This window comes from Schistocerca serialis, chromosome 1 (genome assembly GCF_023864345.2).
Source record: "Schistocerca serialis cubense isolate TAMUIC-IGC-003099 chromosome 1, iqSchSeri2.2, whole genome shotgun sequence".
NCBI classification, from domain to species: domain Eukaryota; kingdom Metazoa; phylum Arthropoda; class Insecta; order Orthoptera; family Acrididae; genus Schistocerca; species Schistocerca serialis.
Window position 1 is genome coordinate 688,942,869 of NC_064638.1, and position 20,304 is coordinate 688,963,172.

At 37.7% G+C, this 20,304-nt stretch overlaps 1 protein-coding gene across 5 annotated transcripts in view; it reads left to right on the forward strand.

The window, feature by feature from the left end:
- LOC126480578 (SAFB-like transcription modulator) overlaps positions 1-20,304 on the forward strand; it is a 166,001-nt gene that overhangs the window by 133,032 nt on the left and 12,665 nt on the right. For all 5 annotated transcript variants that reach the window (XM_050103876.1, XM_050103880.1, XM_050103877.1 and 2 more), the window contains one exon: positions 17,994-18,136. In XM_050103876.1, the coding sequence (XP_049959833.1) occupies positions 17,994-18,136 (143 nt within the window). The remainder of the gene's footprint in view (positions 1-17,993; positions 18,137-20,304) is intronic.

Genomic DNA, 20,304 nt, shown 5'->3' on the forward strand with positions numbered 1-20,304 from the left:
GCAATTTTCGTAGGACAACTTCTGCGAAATTGGGAACGCAGGAGATGAGGTACTGCTGGAAGTACAGCTATGAGGACGGATCGTAAATTCTCTCATTTATTTTGGAAAACCGAAAACCCGGATTTATATTCTGCTAAATACAAAAAGTCTAAATGTTCAGCACTGTACAAATGCCAGTACACCTTCTTCAGACTGACTGTAGTAACTCTAGGTGGAAGCGTGGGATGTGCACGCTTAGATGATTTAAAGAGAGAAGGGTCGTCAGTGCAAAACAAACAGATGGCTGAGAGAGGAGATACATTCACACGCGCCACTAACCAGATGGTATCACACCTGTCGAGAAGCGCACCAGAGGTACAATGAGCTGCGGTGGAGTGCTGTTGGCGTGGTTACTATGCAACTTACTTGATGGGCATCAATACACCATTATATTAAGGTTCAATACTTGAGAAACAATGTCATTCACACACACTGAGTTCCTTATCACTCAGTACTAGACTAAATTTCCAGCCTAGTGATAAGCAGCCTATGTACCTCACCGACTACATATCTTCGTGTTATAAGAAAAATACCAAGGGATACAAAATATGAATCCGGATAAACTGGAAATCCGGATTAGTGAGGACCAAATAAACGAGATTCTTGTTTACAAATTTCGAACTCCTTATTAACGTTAATACTGTATCCCCCTCAACATAATAACACCTCTATCAGTCATGTACTGAATTAGGATTTAAACATACTACTTAGTTTGTTTGTACAATATATTCATTTAAATATACTTACATTTCTATACATTGTAAAGACTTTTGACTCTCGCTGTAGTGTAACTCATCAAACTTCCACACTTCCTTTCTAACTAGAACAAATGTTTGCAACAATATTAACGACAGAAATTTCAAATTTATTCATTACACACAGCACATGTTTTTATGTATCCTAGCGTCTGGTGATGTTGCCACCTAACTTTCATCCATGAGGGTCCTGGGCAATTTTTAGCTGTTAGTGGATCCTGGATGTCATGAGAGCTCAAAACAATTACTGTTTTACGTAATAAAATTCATCTGGTTCTTCCTGATTCTAAAAATATACACTTCACGTACAGTACCTCGTCATTCTTGTGCTTAAATGTCACTTTGTTTAATTTGGGCACGCCGCGCGGGATTAGCCGAGCGGTCTTAGGCGCTGCAGTCAAGGATGGTGCAGCTGGTCCCGGCGGAGGTTCGAGTCCTCCCTCGGGCATGGGTGTGTGTGTTTGTCCTTAGGATAATTTAGGTTAAGTAGTGTGTAAGCTTAGGGACTGATGACCTTAGCAGTTAAGTCCCATAAGATTTCACACACTTTTGAACATTTGAACATTTAATTTGGGCGCCGCAGTTTCCATAGAACCTCGTTTATGTAATATCTTTGAAGAACCTGTCGACTGTCGTATGTGCAGGAAAAATGTTTACATGGCATAAAACAAAATCAGAATGCGTTTCAACAGTTGCAATATGTTTTAATGGTGGAGTAAAAATGGTTCAAATGCATCTGAGTACTATGGGACCTAACTTCTGAGGCCATCAGTCCCCAAGAACTTAGAACTACTTAAACCTAACTAACCTAAGGACACCACACTCATCCATGACCGAAGCAGGATTCGAACCTGCGACCGAAGCAGTCGCGCGGTTCCAGACTGTAGCGCCTAGAACCGCTCGGCCACTCTGGCCGGCCCAATGGAGTAAAGATTAAAAACAATGAGCAGAAGGGGCATCAAAACTAGGAACAACATGAAAAATGTGCTGGTATGGGCGGACAGGCAAAATGTCACATAATCTGAAAAAGCTGCTGAAAGCATGAAAAAGGACGCCAGAATAACAAAGAAAAGAAGCAAAACTAAAGAAAATGAAAAGGACATGAAAGATAACAACAAGATTATGGAGCAGGAATGGTTTGCAGTGTCGTCATTGAGCAGAAAATGACATACAAATCTTTAGTTTCAATTTTCTGTAATCAACATGTTTGCATACAGAGATACTGTTACCAGTATCTCATCCACTATTAAAGCAACATCAACAAAGCTATGGATGAATAATAATAAAGTGCTTGCCTACACACTGAACCACATTATTCAACAATGGATTAAATATGTTAAGCTGCAGTATGTCATATTATGTTCTTAAATTATTAGGAGAAAAATTGACTCTTAAAATACATTGTTTTTAAAATAATCAAAACATGAAACTGGTAAATATTACTGGTTTGCTGTTTCCACAAGGTAATAATTCAAAAAATAAAATTTGTTTTTTTATCTTTTATTTGAAATAGTGTGTAAGTACATTGAACATAAAATAACAATTACGTGTAATTCAGTATGTAAGAAAAACATCAATATTCACTGCATAATGTATTCCACAGATTTACAATGTATTTCACCTAGAGCTCACTATATACCTATTCTTTGATAAAAGTTTCATTCCTGAATCTATTGACAGTCTTGCATTATTAAATTTCAAAGTACCAGTAAAAACTACAGGCAGTGATGTACAGGTCCCCTTAACAGCTCTTCTTCAGAATACACTAAAATCCAGAAGGAAATACATATGTAGGGAATTCAGTAATAAATAAGCATAGAATTTATGAGGTGTGAAATAACCAAGAAAAACAAGTACAGAAAAATATAATAGAGGGAAAAATTCTACGTGGGAAAAATATATCTAAAAACAAAGATGATGTGACTTACCAAACGAAAGCGCTGGCACGTCGATAGACACACAAACAAACACAAATATACACACAAAATTCTAGCTTTCGCAACCAACGGTTGCTTCGTCAGGAAAGAGGGAAGGAGAGGGAAAGACGAAAGGATGTGGGTTTTAAAGGAGAGGGTAAGGAGTCATTCCAATCCCGGGAGCGGAAAGACTTACCTTAGGGGGAAAAAAGGACGGGTATACACTCGCGCGCACACACACATATCCATCCACACATATACAGACACAAGCAGACATATTAAAAGGCAAACTCTTTGCCTTTTAATATGTCTGCTTGTGTCTGTATATGTGTGGATGGATATTTGTGTGTGTGTGTGCGAGTGTATACCCGTCCTTTTTTACCCCTAAGGTAAGTCTTTCCGCTCCCGGGATTGGAATGACTCCTTACCCTCTCCTTTAAAACCCACATCCTTTCGTCTTTCCCTCTCCTTCCCTCTTTCCTAACGAAGCAACCGTTGGTTGCGAAAGCTGGCATTTTGTGTGTATATTTGTGTTTGTTTGTGTGTCTATTGACGTGCCAGCGCTTTCGTTTGGTAAGTCACATCATCTTTGTTTTTAGATACAAGTACAGAAAAATATATATGTGAAATTTAGGGCATAAAATGCTCTTATTCCAGTAACTAAAACAGGAGGGCTGCGGTTCCAGAAACAATGATACTAAGAATTAACATAAGAGCTGTATTTGTAATATTTAGATATCAACTTTTAGCAATTGCTTACCTTATAAAGCAAAGTTCCTATGTAGGAGCTACTTGTTTTGTCTCGTCGGTCTTGTAGCTGCCGTTTGAAAACTTTCCTGTCTTGACATACATGAACAGGTGTGGAGAAATTATCGTTTGTTTTGAAACTCTCTATACATCTTTATACAAGTCATCTTACTGCTTCCAGTAGGTTGCATCAAAGACATATGCCATGTAGTGTTTGAGGGAGCTATTATAATGAATGGCACCAACAAGATTTCTTTCGTGATCGTTGGCAACACACATTTCTTCCTTTGATTTGGAGGAAACTGATCTTCAGTTAGTGGGCAAGTTGTTGTACTAGTATCCACCATCAAGTAGCATCCAAATCTCTTTTCTTCGACTGCTTCTCCTTTACATTTCTTGCATTTTATGATAGTCTTTAGACCTCCATTTGTTGCATCTACAGCCTCTTGCATGAAATTATAACCAAGTCTGAAAAGCACATATGTATCAACGGAAATATAATGTAGTTTCACACAGCGTGAATTTAGGCACGTCAGACACGATATCTTTTTGTTGCAAATCGGGATATCTTTTAATATTGTCTGGTATAATTCCCCAACATTCGACTCTGCATTCAGAGACAGTATTTTTCGAGAGATTACTCCTTTTTTTAGGAATGGTATCACATATAAAATATCAAATCTCTGCTTAAAATGCTGGGAGTTTATAATTTTTTTTGTCCAAAACATCCAAAGCCACATCCAAAAATGGAGGGCTCACCATTTGAATGGTACTTTTGAAACATCACTGAGTGATATTGCTTGCATGAATAGGTCATCGAAGAATCGAAACCGCACGTTCCCTTCAAGTTGTAGGTAGCAGATTTGAATTTGCTTGAGGACCCTTTTGGGAAAAGTGGCAAATTAATGTCTATGAATTTCTTAGTCGAATTCCAGTTTGGGAAATCATCTAAGTAGTTTTTCTTGCTCTTAGTTGGCATGCTCGATGTGTCAATGATTTCATTTTGAACCTTTTTCAGCATTGCACTCTCCTCCATTTAATTGTTACAGGTCTCTCGGTTTTCTTCTGTTTTCGAACCACAGGATGAAATTTCAGTGACATCCCTGGTGAAGTATGGTTCTCGATAGTCTTTTGTGGAAAGAAATATCTCTTTAGAGTCGAAATTCGGCAGTAAATTATTATCTGAAGAGCGCTGAAAACACACACTATCACTATTGACTGAGAGACTGTTGTTCTCCGCATTCATAACAAGTGAGCTCGAAGTAGGAGAAAATGTGTATTCAAAACTATTAAAAATTTTGTTTAACTCTGTCTCATTGCCATCATCGTGTTTTGTCTCACTTCGTAAGGTGGTGTTCAGCGTGCTCTCAGAATTATCAAGGATATGATTGCTATTGGGGTTTGTCATCTTCAGCTTCTTATTTTTTCCTCTCCAGTTATCTTCTTCATGGTAAGGCAGTGATGCTTCAGTTGGTTTGTGCTTCACAGCTTGCTTTGAATCTTGTTTTTCCATCATAAGTGGCGCTAACAGTTTTGTTTCCTCACACAGCCAATTCAGATGTTGAAAAATGAATTTGTCTACTCGTAAAGGCAGCTTGTCAAAGCCCATTGTCTTTAATTTTGAAAATTATCCTTCAGTCGCTGCTGATGAACGAATAGATAGAGGAATATGGAAAGAAGGATACATCACAGCTGTCCACAGTGATATATAGTACTTCAACTCTTTCAGCATCTCTGCAGCATTAGGAATGTTGTATAGATTCACATCAAAGAGATTGTCATCCTTAGTCTGATTCGCGATGACTTCAGCTTCATTGTAGATACATTTTCCCCTATCAATCCACGCGTTTGGAGTAGATTCCTTAGAGTTCAAAATTGATTCCAAAAGACAGTCATCATTGTTTTTAACATCATCAGTTTTCTGGTCATCATCTTTCTTTTCTTCAATATATGAATGATGTGGACCACCTCTGATAATGTTATCAAGGTGGTACTGATGTTCCATTGATGAATATTCATGACTGCACTCATCAGTACCAATATGTTCACTCAAGCAACAGCCAAAAGTGAGCGCAAAGCACTTTCAATATCACGAAAATCTGTCATCATGTAAATATGGGCCAAAACTCAAAGATAAAGTTGTTTGACTTGTGATTTACCTCTTGAGAAACGTTTCCACCTCAAAATCATGACCATAAAATGGTTTAAATCTATCCTCAAACAACACGAGGGTAGAATTACTCTTTCATGCAAAACAATATGACTATAATACCTATTCAAATACTCTGTTGCGTCCGAGCAATTGGCTATTGCACTAGAAACGGCAACCAACAAAGCCTTACCAAAATCAGTTACCATGATTTTTGGTCTGGGAGCTCCAGATCTGACGATTTGCATAAAGAAAAATGACAAGAATGATGCGTCATGCCTAGAGGATATCATCTGATACGTTGGGCGACTGATTGATGATCCATTGACGATATTCGGATCTTTACTAGTCACGTTTACTTCGCGGATGCACATGTACTGATACAGGTATATGTAGTTTGACTTAATTTCCACACCGTCAGCCCTGTTTGACAGATCCTCAAATCGTGAAATAACTCAAAATGCAACGCCACCTGTAGCATCTGAATCGTATACACTGCTATTGATTTGATGACAGTATTTGTGCAACTGACTTTGATCTTTCAGCCAATATGCACAGAAGAATGGGTCCAATCCGATTGCGTAAATTTCGAACCGATGGGTTGTACGTTTTGCGATTTGCAGGTTTTCAACAGGCATACTAGTTATACCAAATCGTTTGTCCCTTTCCTCTTCTTTAGCCTTTCTCAAGACATCAGCATTTGGTAAATTTGGAGGAATCATGTCTCCGAAAGACATATTTTTTGCTTCATAATTTCGCCAAAGAGCTGCAGGAATCCTATTATCAACCAATTTAGCAGCTACCTGTTGTCTTCTCGTGCCACAAAGTTGTCTTCTTTTCAGGTGATTTCTATAGTCTGAAAAGTTTGAAAGTCTGCAGTACAGAATAATGTCGTTGTCCTTTTTTTGCATCTTCAGAGCAATCCCTTCGAAAGTGGCTCCGCATTCTGTGCATCTTCCTTTGATCTTCAAGAAGTACTTTGAACTTGAACTTTCACACACTTTCGCGTATTTGAAAGAAAAAATTTTATCAGCCATCAAATCGGTCCATTTCCCTATTTCCAGTTTTGAAGGCTTTCCAAGTTTCCTCTTTGTTGGTTTTATGGTATACCATTTTTCTGCTCACAGTAGTAAGTCGAATTGCTTTGTCATGTCCTTGTACCACGAAAAACCAAAAACATTCCACGACTCATCTATGCTGTCGTCGTCTTTTTCTTCAACGAAACATTCCAGCCTGAAAGTGTTTCTAACAAAAGTAAGCAGATCATGACGATCTTCTTTAATTTTTGTGTAAATATGTTTGAAGACTTTTCGAGCCGATGTCGGCCATGGCATCGGACAGTTTTTGGAAGGCCGGATGAGACGGAGTTAACTGAATGCCTCTATCATCGATTACTCTAAATTCCTCCATGCTGAGAAGACGTTTCAATTCTGGTAGATTGTACATTTTTATGGGTATTACGGTTCATAAATATCACTTACACAACAGCACCGACTGCACAACAAGCACCAACTGCACAAGAGCTCTGACTGAACGAGCATAACTATTATTCCCATCAGTGTGAGTAGTATTGTTATGTTTAGTCATTAGGGGCAGATCAAGGAGCGAAATGCAGCGCCGGCGGGCAGCTTCACACGACGCGGCACGTGCCACCCAAAAAGTGCAGCTGTTGTTGTCATTAGCTTTGATGCTACCGCGAGAAGCTTTGATGCTACCTCTATTGTAACTGCTACGCTGACGTCACTTGCCGATTGTTTAAAAGACGCAGTTCAAGTGTTCATTGTTTCCAGATGTAGTGCCACGACTTTTGCGTTGTTGCTGTGCTTTGTTTATTATTTTTTGGTCTTGAGAGGTCTCAGGGACGTATTGTAGTTTTCATTATCCTTCCAATGGCCCCATCTGTTCAAATTGATACATGTAGAAATTTTCTGTAAATTACTTTTCAACAATTTGCAGTATTGGCGCCTTCTCGTTAATAGCTTCCCTTCTGCGTATGCTTTTCATTGTTGTGTGATTCTGTAAATTACTTGTCAACAACTGGTAGCACTGGCGCCCTCTCGTTATAGCTTCCTTTCTCTGTATGCCTTTCATTGTTGTATGATTCAGTATCGACGCTAATCCTCTCTTGATGAGATATGAGCCGATTGCTCGTTTTTATCCACTGTGCCCTATCGTATTTCATTTCAGCAATTAATTTATTTGTTTATCAACGTAGTAAGTAGTACAAAGCTAATCCAGAATGTAAAATGCACTTAAATTCTGTTTGAACTTTTTAACCGCCAGTGTCCGCTGTCTGAACGTCAAATATCAAATTAATACATGGTGCCTGATTGTGTTATTTTATAGGAATTTTATTAATTTAAGTGGAATGTACTTGATCATGCTCAAGAAATCCAAAGCATATAGTTAGAAGAGGATAATATTATTCGAAATTTACCTGGACCGATAGGCACAGCCAAAGTAGCCTTTGTGATGCTGTAATTGCCTCATAGGTGATATTTGTCTATTGTAGTTTTGTATTTCAATCAGCATTTTGAGAGCATTGAAGCTTCATTTCAGTGTAAGAGGCAGGTAAAATCAATAGATGTTATTGAACTGAAAGCCTTAATCAGTCTCTTGTATTTAATTGTTGTTAACAAAAGCAACAGATAAAGCCTGGAAGATCTGTGTGGAACTGATGGGGATGGCACTGAAAAATTTCACCTAGCAAATGAACATAAAACGTTTCAAATTTATTGTGGAGTGCCTTAGATTTTACAGTCGCGCTATTCATGATGAAAGGAGACAATTAGACAAGCTAACAGCAATTCGGGAAATATTTACTGTGTTTGTATGCAACTACCAGAAATCTTATACCCTTGGAGAAAATGTTACAGTAGACAAGAAGCTGGAGGGATTCTGTGGAAGGTACAGTTTTTGCCAATATGTACCTATCAAAACAAACAAGTATGGATTTAAAATCTATGCTTTTGTGGATTCTTAAGACTTTACCTGTACAATTTGGAAGTATACGCTGTGTTGCAACCAGAAGGGTTTACCAACTGAGCAATAAACATTTTGATGTTGTTCTGTGACTGTGTAAACCTACATATCAGTCAGGTCGAAATGTGAAAGCAGACAACTGGTTTACTAGTACTGGAATGATAATAGAGCTATGAAGGGAGAATTTTTCTTTTGTTGACACGATGAAGAAAAACAACCATGGCATTTCTCTAGAGTTTGCTATCAGTAAAAGAAGGGCTGCCCACAGTTCCTTTTTTGGCTTCCATAAGACTGAGCTCTAGTTTCCTCCGTACCTAAAAAGGGGAAGTGTGTGATCCTGGCATCATGTTTGCGTGAAGATAATTCGATAGATGCTGACACTGTAGATAAATGGAAGCCATCCATCGAAAATGTTACAATAACGTTAAGTGTCGTATTTTCACAGCGGATAATCTGAATGCTTTGTACAATGCTGCAAGAAATGTGTGCCGCTGGTCAATGGTTATATTTTTGTAATGATCAATACGGTTGGAATCTATGCACAAGTAATTTTTTGTTGGCAACAGTAAGAATTGTATCAGAAAGAAAGGGTTCCTGAATCAGCTATGTTATACAGTGTTGTTTTCTTCGCTATATTCTGCAGAGCTATTCAAATTTTGTACAAAGAACTCTAGAACTATGCCATATCTATCAAGAACTCTGAAAAAAATGTACATTTCTGGAAAAAAGGGTGCCAACTTCACAGTAAGTGAAAAGATTTTCTCCTTAAATTGCAATTATCTCATAAACTATTAGATGCACAAAAAAATGTTATTGGGATTTTCGATAGAACTCTTGGAGTTCTGTTCAGAACTGTGCTCAGAACTGTTGTACTTATTTACAATTTGCAAAAATTGACAAAGAATGTTTTCAATATGAAAATTTTTTCGAATATTGTTGTTTTCTTCGCTAAATTCTGCAGAACTATTAAAATTTTGTACAAAGAACTCTAGAACTATGGCACATCTAACAAGAACTGTGAAAAAAATGTATATTTCTCGAAAAAGGGGTGCTAACTTCACACGACTGATTCTCTCAGCATAAAAGTTCTGACTGAATATTAGTTTTGATCCAAAATTTATATTTGTTGCCACTGAACACCAGACATTCCAAATTTGAGCTGCACTCAACCAGAAGGTTTTTACTGAAATGTTTACTTTTATTAATACTTCAGCAGTCTTTCCCCCGAAATGTTCTTCATTTGTTTTCTTCTTTTGGATTTATTTAAGCAGTCAACAAATGATTGTTTTTGTTGAGAATCAGCTGTAACTTCCCACCACTAAATACAGCGCTTCTCTGGTTTAAGGTTTTTATCAATATTATATATTCTGTCTTTTTGCAAAACCAGAACTGACCCACACTCATAGGGAGTGGTGATCTCTTCTGGTGTCATGAGGGTTATAATCCAACTCCGTGTTGGACTGGGATTAGTCTCTTCACTCATTTCAAAATACGAAAACAGTGAGCAATGCACATCACAAAGCATTTGATAACAGCTACCACGAAAGTGCTTGCTGGGATTGGGAGTGTTGTAATGAGGTAGTTTAGGCCCAATCTCGGCCAGCATTTGATGCAGTCACAGTTCGAAACATCCGCCACCTAAAACTGCATGTTAGAGTGTCTGCATTACACCACCTTTTGAAGTTTAGCTGCCAGACAAACATATGTGATTCTTTGTTCTAAAAGTGCTAGGTCCGTGGTCGAGTCCTTCATTGGTATTATGTGGCTCATATACAAGCCATTCAACTGCCCACAATTGGTGTGGCACGAGAGCATCTAGCGCATTGATTTGTCTTTGCATCTGTACACTTCTTATTTTGCATACACGTTCTTACACACATTATCCTTCCAAACTGGGCTTGAGCAGATAATGTGCAATACCAGCAGCCAAAAAGTGGTTCGATTTTTTTATACTTATATGCAGAAAATAAAGTTAATTCAAACTGTCTGTGATAAAGTAGTTTATTGGGATACAATTCACTATGAAATAACATTTATTAGGAAGTTTGTATTTTCGGATTTTGAGGCAGAATTCGCTTATTTGTTCACATTTATAGCAAATGAGAATTTTTCAAGTCCATAACTATTGCCAATAGTGTTGTGCCAAGTAAAGTTCTGGTGTTCGAAACCAATGTCAGGCTACATTCACACTGCCCCAGTCCTGGGAAGTGCTGAGCCAAGCCACACTGACAGGAGAATCACATCTACTCATCATCACCAATTTCATTCAAATTTATGATATATGCAGAGCTTGGCCAGGAATGAAAGTGACAGAAGTGGGAGCCCCAAATGATCAACCATTTAGAATAAATAGCATTTTTGGAGCGGGTCTTGCAAGGCATGAGGCATTTATTTGAGCATGGTTTCCAGGCAGGGGTGGTACAGTGGCAAGAGGACAGAATGATAAAGTGAGGATTGATGTATCGAGTCCTTGTCTGAAAATGTTTCTTTTTATTTTCAGTTTTTATCTTTCTTACACTGCAGATAAACGAAAATGGTGATTGATGTAGGTATTGTATTTATTAACATTTTCATAAAAAGGCATGAAAAGGAAAGGCGACTGATAATTTAGGATTGAAAGTAAATTTCCAGGAAGGGGTTATAAGATGTACGTGAGAACTTTGTATATAAAATTAGATATTGTTGTTATTTTATGTCGGTGATTTCATGTGCTAGGGTGATATTTGTTGTAAAAGTAGCGGAAGCATCTTTCGCATGTGATAAATGCCACAATTTTACAATTACAAGGTTGTTTTGAAGTTCTAAGTAAAAACTGATTTTGTTTTCGTTTGTAAAAGTTCTCTCTTGTCATAAAGTTTGACAACAAATCATGCGTATCACATCATTTCGGCAAATGTTGGAGTGGATACCTGGTGATATTCAGCGGAATGTATTTTGATGCAGTGATTTCTCAAAATTTCCTTTCTCTGTTATGGAAACCTTAATAATCACAATATATTGATCATCATTTCAGTTAATTTACAATGTAAGTAATTCAAAAATTGTAAATAAAAACATTTCCATCAAAGGACTCGATCACACGCGCCTCCGATTACCGTTCTGCGCTGTTTCCACTGCAACAACCATTGACTGGAAACCACAATTGCATAAATAGTACTGCCTCGCCAGGTCCGCCTAAAAAATACTGTTTTTCCTGAAAGCTCAGATATATGAAGCTCCCAATTCTGCCACTTCCATTTCAGACCAAGCCCTGCATTTACCAAAAATTTAGGCAAAATCAGTGATGAGGAGTAGGCACAGTCCCATTGTGAGACAACTCATGCCACTATTGCACACTGGGCCAGGAGCTTGAGGAAGGGGGGGGGGGGGGGGGGGGATTCTGTTTTTTAATACTTTAGAGCAGATAAGAGAAGTCAGTTGCATCAATTTATGAAATTATTGTTTGTTTTTAATATATGGTGTACTTTCCACACTGATTTTTTAATTCTTGGAACATTTTTTAGTCAGTTTGAAGAGGGTATTTGGTTAAAAGATCTGTAGTGAACTGTGCACATTTCCTTAATTGGTCACTGTTGTTGGAAATGGTACTATTTGTCAAGCAATTTTGTGTGGTTTACAAGTGTTGTTTTGAAAACTATAATCACCTGCTATTTCCCCTTAACTATGCATTACTGCAAGTGAAGCTATGATAAAATTGAGAAAAAAAAATTTGAATTAGGAATGATACTTTTATCTGCCTTTATTCAGAGGTAAATGTGAGTTATTGTCATGACAGCGAGCTGACAGGTTTCCACCCATGTTCAGCATAGCCATAAACTGTACTTTTAGATTCCTGTACGAGTTTAATTATCAACAAACAGAAACTCCAAATATATTGTAACTTTTTCCTTGACGGAAATCATTTATAATATACAATCCGTTGGTACAGTCTTATAATAACTCACACCATACATTATAAAAACAAGTTGCCAATTAATTCTCATCTAAATCGTACAGTTAACTGTAATGTACATTTCTATTTGAAACCAGAAGTGTAGAATATTCCATAAATAAGTTAATGTGGAAGGACTGTAATAAAAGCCTTTGTCATTTTACGAAGTTGTTTCCCACTTGCAGATTAAGCATGGCAAGTGTCAAAAGTACAAATACATTTATAACTGTTCCTGTGACTAAGACAGTCAGTGTTTGTTTTTCAATTTTGGTTCCATGGTTCTGGAAGCTTGTAGTACCATAGTTGTATATAATTGCATGTTGAGGTTCAACACTATTCCCATTTTCTGAAATTATAATTTATGAAACCATGGCAAGTAGAACTGTGTTTCGGTGGACTTGTCCTTGGTCACCTGATTTTTATTCTTACCAAGTTTTTAGGGTTATTCTCTGAAACTACATCTAAACTCTCTCCAGTTTGATTGTACTGTTTCAACTGAAAGAAAAATAAAAAGGTATAAGAAGGCATAACATTTTACTTCACCATTGCCACAGACCAGTGTAACTAAATGATGTGTGTTCAGAAATACAACTGTTCAAATTGTCATTGGACATTTTAGAGTTTGCATTTCAATGGTTTCCCTAAGTAACTTAATGCCAATGCTGGAATGGTTCCTTTGTTAAGAGCATGGCCGATTATCTTCCACAATCTGAACTCTGTGCATGTTCTCCATTTCTGATCCTGATCTTCCTACCTTTCGCACGTAATGATCACCTGAAAACGGCAGTAGAGAGAAAAATCACTGGGTATGATAGAGCTTTGTCTAATAATTACAGCTGATTTATGCTATTTGTTGTGTGCATACTGTTTAATGAAGGGCCTCCATTTTGTTTTAATGCATGTATTCAGCTTTAACATTGACTAGAGTCTTATGTTAATGGGCCGCTATGCTATGCATTTAAAGAACACACCTGAAATACTATGTTGCTGCAGTCTTAAGTCATGGCTTGTAGTTATTTGTGTTCAGATGATGAATGTCTCATATAACAGATGAATGTCTCATATAACATGAGTCATTTGGTTTTATTCAATATACTCTATTGGCTTATGTTGTAACCAGGTCCATTATACCTTCTGAAAAAGACAGTTTTAAAATTGCCGAAGCCTGGATCAGCAGTTCCAATAAACCTTTATTTGCAACTAGTTGGCTGATTTTTGTAAATCTCTCCAAACTAATAATTACAGGCCAATAAAAGAAAAAGTATGTCACTTAATAATTTTAAGCTGTGAACCCCATGTTTAAGATATCATAAAATATTGATAAGACTTGTAATTTTTTTGGTCATTGATATGTTTAGGCAATTTCTTCATTCTCGTTTTTCCTTTCTCCTTTTTTTTTATTTAAAGGGAGGATGGTGAGGAAAACACTTTTCCCATTGTTCAAGAGGTGTGGCTTGAGGGATACAGTGATACACAGTTGGCAGATATTAGCAGTGAAAACTTTCATAAGAAATATGTGAAATTTTTACTACAGAAGTCCAAACTTGGCTCTGCCCACTTGTGCAGGCAGTATTAAATATAATTGATGTCATTGTCTTGGTCTGTCCCAACTCGGCTACCCATGTGAATACTGCAAAGGAAAACAGTGGGCTTGATATCACAGCCCAAAATTACCAGCTTTCAGAACTTCAGTGTGTGCAACATATTTAAAATAAAAGATAGGAAATCAGTGTCACATGTAGAATGTTACTCTGATTGTGGACCATGAGAAGCACTTGGTAGGAGTAGTGGCTTTTTTGGCTGATAGCTTACACCATACAGCCAGCTCATACTTACATAAAATATACAGGTATTGATAGAAAATTAGTGTTAAAATGTGCGTGAGCATGCGAGTGCAGAAAATTAGTGTTAGAATGCACACAAGCAGGTGAGTGCGCGTGCATTCTCTCTCTCTCTCTCTCTAGACAGAACATATGCAGTTACAGGTAAACCAATACAGTATAATCAGTGTAAAATCAAATATTATAGAATATATCTGCAACAACAGTGAATCTGTACATCAGATGGGAAAGACTATGATTCTGTGATCCAGGAGTGTCCAGTTAAGCACTGTACAGTTAGGTCTGAGGCAATCAATTTCTGTTTGTTGGTTTCATATTCATTCCTTTTCAGAAGAAACTTAGCACAGAGATACTGTCAGCATGGAGAGTAGGAGTTAAAAATAATACTGACAGTTCATTATTAGTACTCTGACTTTTGAATCTTCACTCTGAATTTCTGTTGTTGCTTTTGATCTATGTTGTGTGACTCTTGGGTCATGGGTGACATTTGTATACACAAACTGTATGACTACTTCTTTTAGTAATGTCACTGGTATTGCAATAGATATTAATAAACATTTTCTGATGTGAGTGATTTCAAATTAAATTGTTGAAATATTAAAACATATTCCTAAGCTGAGAACTTTTTGCTGTGTAATAAAAAAATTTCCTTAGCTGTTGTACTCTAATTAAAATAATCTTTTGACTCGAGCAAGTTTCAATGAGTCTAGTGGTAAGGATTGATTGTCAGCCAATTGCGGCTGTTTCTTGGGCTCCATATTCTTGCTGTGTTGCCTGTCCTACGAGCACAGTCCATTTTGCCAGGTGATGTGGTTGTGCCTGCAGGGTTTTGAAGGGGGCCGGGTGGTGCTGGCCACATGGGGAAGGAGGGGAAGGAGTGCCCAGTACACATTGGTTTTCACGTTGCGCTACTATAAATCTATTTTTATGCTAATAAGGTCAAGGTATATTTGCTGCTGAGGTTAGTCCTTGGTAAAATTTTAGTTTCTGTTCAAAGATGTTGAAAAAATGTCAGATTCTCAATCTTTATTACACAATTGTAAATAAACTATTTGGTTAAAAGCTTAAATCTTATAGTCTGATGTTATATCTTTCCTTCTGTGGTTACAGTTATTATGATGTTTTGAAAATTAAAAAAAACCTACAGCACTTAACTTGAAGAGCTCTTAGTGAAAAATGTGGTAGCTTGACATGTAGTGGACCTTAGAGAAGAAGGGAGCGGAAAAAGAGACGACAAGCACAGTGAAGGAGGTGTACTGTAGAAGACTGATTTGACTTAAAGTGGGAAATGACTGGACAGATTGTTTCCAGCAAACAGGTATGGAACAAGGCAGTGCATTGTCCTCTTCATTGTTGCCTTGCATGAAATGCCACTAAGGTGGCAGAAAAAACTGGAGAAGATAAGATGAAAGCAGTGGTGTTTGTGGATGACCTGACAGTCTGGAGAAACAGGAAGGAGGAGATTCAGGAACAGCTAGATGCTTGGGAAGAAAGCATTAGACAGTATGGGATGAAGTTTAATGAAAACAAATGTGAAATACTGCTTACAGCTGGAAAGAAAGATAGACCAGTTAGTAGAATAAAGATTGAATTTGAACAATTAAAGAAGGCGGAAAGTGTCAAGGACTTGGGAAGTGCGATAGAGGAGAATGGAAGAAATGGGGAAAAAGACCACTAAAATGTGGTAGGCAGGTAGTGTTAGGAGCCTGCTTTGGAATAAAGACATCCCACAAAGAAAGAAAAAAAAAATTGAAAACTAGAGGATTCCCAAGAAGATACATGAAATGAAGATGTGAGAGAAACAACCAAGGTAAGACCAAAGGATATATGGCTGCTAAAAGGCATGGAAGAGTGTTCTGAGAAAAGAGGCGAGGACTGAACCTGAGTGAACACAGAAAGATGTTGAGAAAACAGGACTTATGTTCCAACAGACCCAGCCTAGGGCTGGGAATTGTTCAAGATTATGATGTCGTATGTTACTGCTCACAAAAGAGACCATCATACTTCTCACATCTGCATTCTAAGTTGACATTACAGTTAGTGTCCTGTGGTAAGATTAAATGAAAGAAAATTGTCTGTTTTACACATTAGCATGAAAACACACCATTGGTGTGTTAATAGAAATATTGTTAATTCAAAGACATGTTAAACCTTTATTTAAGCTTACTGTTAACTTTCTATAAGAAAACTATGTTCTCACAGTAAAGCGGTCATCAATTTAATAGCTGGCCGAAGTGGCCGTGCGGTTAAAGGCGCTGCAGTCTGGAACCGCAAGACCGCTACGGTCGCAGGTTTGAATCCTGCCTCGGGCATGGATGTTTGCGATGCCTTTAGGTTAGTTAGGTTTAACTAGTTCTAAGTTCTAGGGGACTAATGACCTCAGCAGTTGAGTCCCATAGTGCTCAGAGCCATTTGAACCATTTGAATCAATTTAATAGCTCTCAGATTACATAGTATAGTGCTTTTATCAGTGTAATAAACTGTTTTGTTATTTTATTTCTGTATCCTGAATGTAAAAAGCTGATAATTTACATGAATTATTATTCCCCGGTTGTCGTAGTTGATCAGTGTATTAGATTGCAATGAAGATTTGTCTCAGCTAAGAGCATACAGAATTGGAATCACTGATTTTTTTCTGTATCTCATGTCGATATCATCAAAACTTGAGCAAAGCTTCAGTAATAGTTATCATTCTACTGTCCTTGATAAGACATCTACAGTAACTTGCAGGAAACAAGACATTGTCAGCTGGCTACAACAACAACACGACTGTAGAAAGGTTGAATTACTGGATCTTATGGCCCAGAATAAACCACTTTTACCTCTGTGAGTTATAGATGAACTGCAAAGAAATTGGCTGTAGAGTCCTGAGGCTGCTTTCATATCACTGCCATTTCAGTTCCGTTGAACTCATATGGTTTCAACATAAGGGTTATGAGGCAAGAAACAACAAAAAATGGATGCTGGCAGAAGCAGAAATATTGATAAAGAATGCTACAAACCAAACTTCATCAGATTTTCATACTGTTCTTGACATATGAGGGAAGTAATAATGAAAGCATGGGAGAATGAAAGTGTCATAGAAAGTAATGTAGGACAACTTACTATTTCATAACATCCTGACAGCAGTTTCATTGACTACACAGAAGATAGCGAAAGTGATTCAGATGTAACTGGTGTGCATCCTTTAGTGGTATAGCATGTTGCCAAAAATTCAGTTGTGGTCACCTCTTACAATTTTCTCCAAATTTTTACATGATTTGTTATATTCCAACATGCCTGTTATTGAAACTCATCTTAGTGTTGTTATTCACCTGTAAATTGTGATTATGGCACCTTAATGCGTCGCTGTACCTACAGAAGCAGCAGCCCCTACCTGTGCCCTCTCCTGTACCCACAAAGACGTTGGCAACAGTCAGTCAGTAAACAACTTGTTCCTTTCTTGGTGCGCACGTAACTGTCAATTGCATAAGTGCATGACATGCTGGCATTTCTGCTCCCCAACAATTCTGTCTGTCAGTCACAAAGTAATTTTAATTGGGATATAGCACTATTGATTGGAGTGTGCTCTTTTACTATAAGATTTTGTCTTTTGTTTTCATTATGTGTAATTCATAGTTCACTCTGTTGCAGACAAGAAGAAACCTCTGTCTAGAGAGAAAGCTAAAACAGAAAAGGAAATTTCTGAGCGAACAACAAAATCAAAGAAAAAGTCTTCCAATACAGAAGGGCGAGTTGCAAAAACAAAGGAGATGGACAGTGGTACTCAGGAGGAAGTGAGTTGTCAGTTTTTCCAACTGTTAATTTTCATCTGCATATATATTTGTTGTTGTTATTATTGTTAGGAAAAGGATAGTTGCTACTCACCATATAGCGGAGATGTCGAGTCGCATATAAGCACAACAAAAAGACTGTCAGATAGTAAACTTTTGGCTAACAAGGCCTTCATCAGAAATAGACAACAATAACCCACAAACTCGTGCGAAAGCAACTCACACCCACATGAGCACATCCTGAGAGATTTTTGTGGGGTGCATCTTCGATATCTACAAATTGGGGTGTTTCTTGCTCATACTTGATCAAGCATGTCTACATGCATGCGTGGTGTGAAAATTCTTGAAGTGAGCCTGCTGCGATTGAACAGGGGCACTCTGGAGAGGACAGACACTAGCAGATCTGGCATGTTCACCTCTCTGTTGTGACTGTAACTCAGTGTTGAAAGCCTGGTGTTGATCCTGACATTCCCTCATGTTACTGGAACTATACTATGATCAATTTAGATTATGCTGTTCATATATGTCACAACATTTAATTGCGGCATCGTTGTGGTCCATAATCTACATCTATACTCTGCAAACCACTGTGAAGTGGATGGTAGAGGGCACCTCTCAATGTCCGTTAGTAAAGTTTCTTCCAGTTCCATTCACACATTGAGCGTGGGTAGAACGATTGTTTAATGTCCCTGTGTATCCTGTAATTATTCTAATCTTGTCCTCACAATCCCTATGTGAGTGATAAGCTGGGGGTTGTAGCATATTTCTAGAATCATTATTTAAAGCCAATTTGTGGAACTTGGTAAGTAGGCTTTCTTGGGATAGTTTACCTCAATCTTCAAGAATCTGTCAGTGAAGTTTCTTCAGCATGCCTGTGACACACTCCCATGAGTCAAACCTTTGACCATTTGTACTACCCTTCTCTATATGCGTTCAATATCCCTGTGACCATTCATACTACCCTTCTTTGTATGCGTTTAATATCCCCTGATAGTCCTATTTGTATGGGTCCCACACACTTGAGCAATATTCCAGAATGGGTTGCACGAGTGATTTGTAAGCAATCTCCTTTGTAGATTGACTGCACTTCCCCAGAATTCTACCAATGAACTGAAGTCTACCATTTGCTTTAGCCACAGCTGAGCGCATGTGATCACTCCATTTCATTGGTTTGAGTTGTCCGATTCCAACAGTGACTCATTGATATTATAGTCATAGGATACTACGTTTTTCCGTTTTGTGGAGTGCACAATTTTACATTCCTGAACATTTAAAGCGAGATGCCAACCCATGCACCAATTTGAAATGATATCGAGATCTAACTGACTATTTATGCAGCTTCTTTCAGATAGTGCTTCATTATAGAAAACTGCATCATCTGCAAAAATCCTGATGTTACTATTAATATTAAGGTCATTAATACGCAACATGAGCAGCAAGGGTCCCAATACATACCCCTGGGGTACACCTGAAGTTACTTCTCTGTCTGACAATGACTCTCCATCCAAGATAACATGTTGCAACCTACTTACCAAGAAATCCTCAATCTAGTCACAAATTTCACTTGATACCACACGTGATCATTCTTTTGACAATAGGCGTAGATGGGATACTGAATCCAGTGCTTTTCGGAAATCTAGATATATACCATCAGCCTGACTGCCTTGATCCAAAGCTTTTAGTATATCATGTGAGAAAAGTATGAGTTTGCTTTTGCATGATCATTGTTTTGGAATCCATATGATTGGCTTGGAGATCATTCTATTAGAGAGATTTCATTATGTTTGACCTCAGAATATGTTATAAAATTGTACAACAAATCCGTATCAAAGATACAGCAGTTTTATGGATCACTTCTACTAACCTTGTCCTAAGCTGTACACATTTTTTTGTTCAAGGGATCTACAGTAGATTGTAGTTAGAAGAGGTGCTAACTCAGTCACAGATTCAGTATAGAATATGACAGGGATTCCATTGAGCCCTGGAGCTTTGTTCAATTTTAACGATTTCAGCTGTTTCTCAATAACACTAACACTTAATTCATCTTTTCAGTCGTTCGAGTATTAAATTGAGGCAGCTCTCCTGGGTATTCCTTTGTAAAGGAACATTTGAGAATGGAGTTTGGCATTTCAGCTTTTGCTTTGCTACCCTCGATTTCAGTTTCTGTCTCA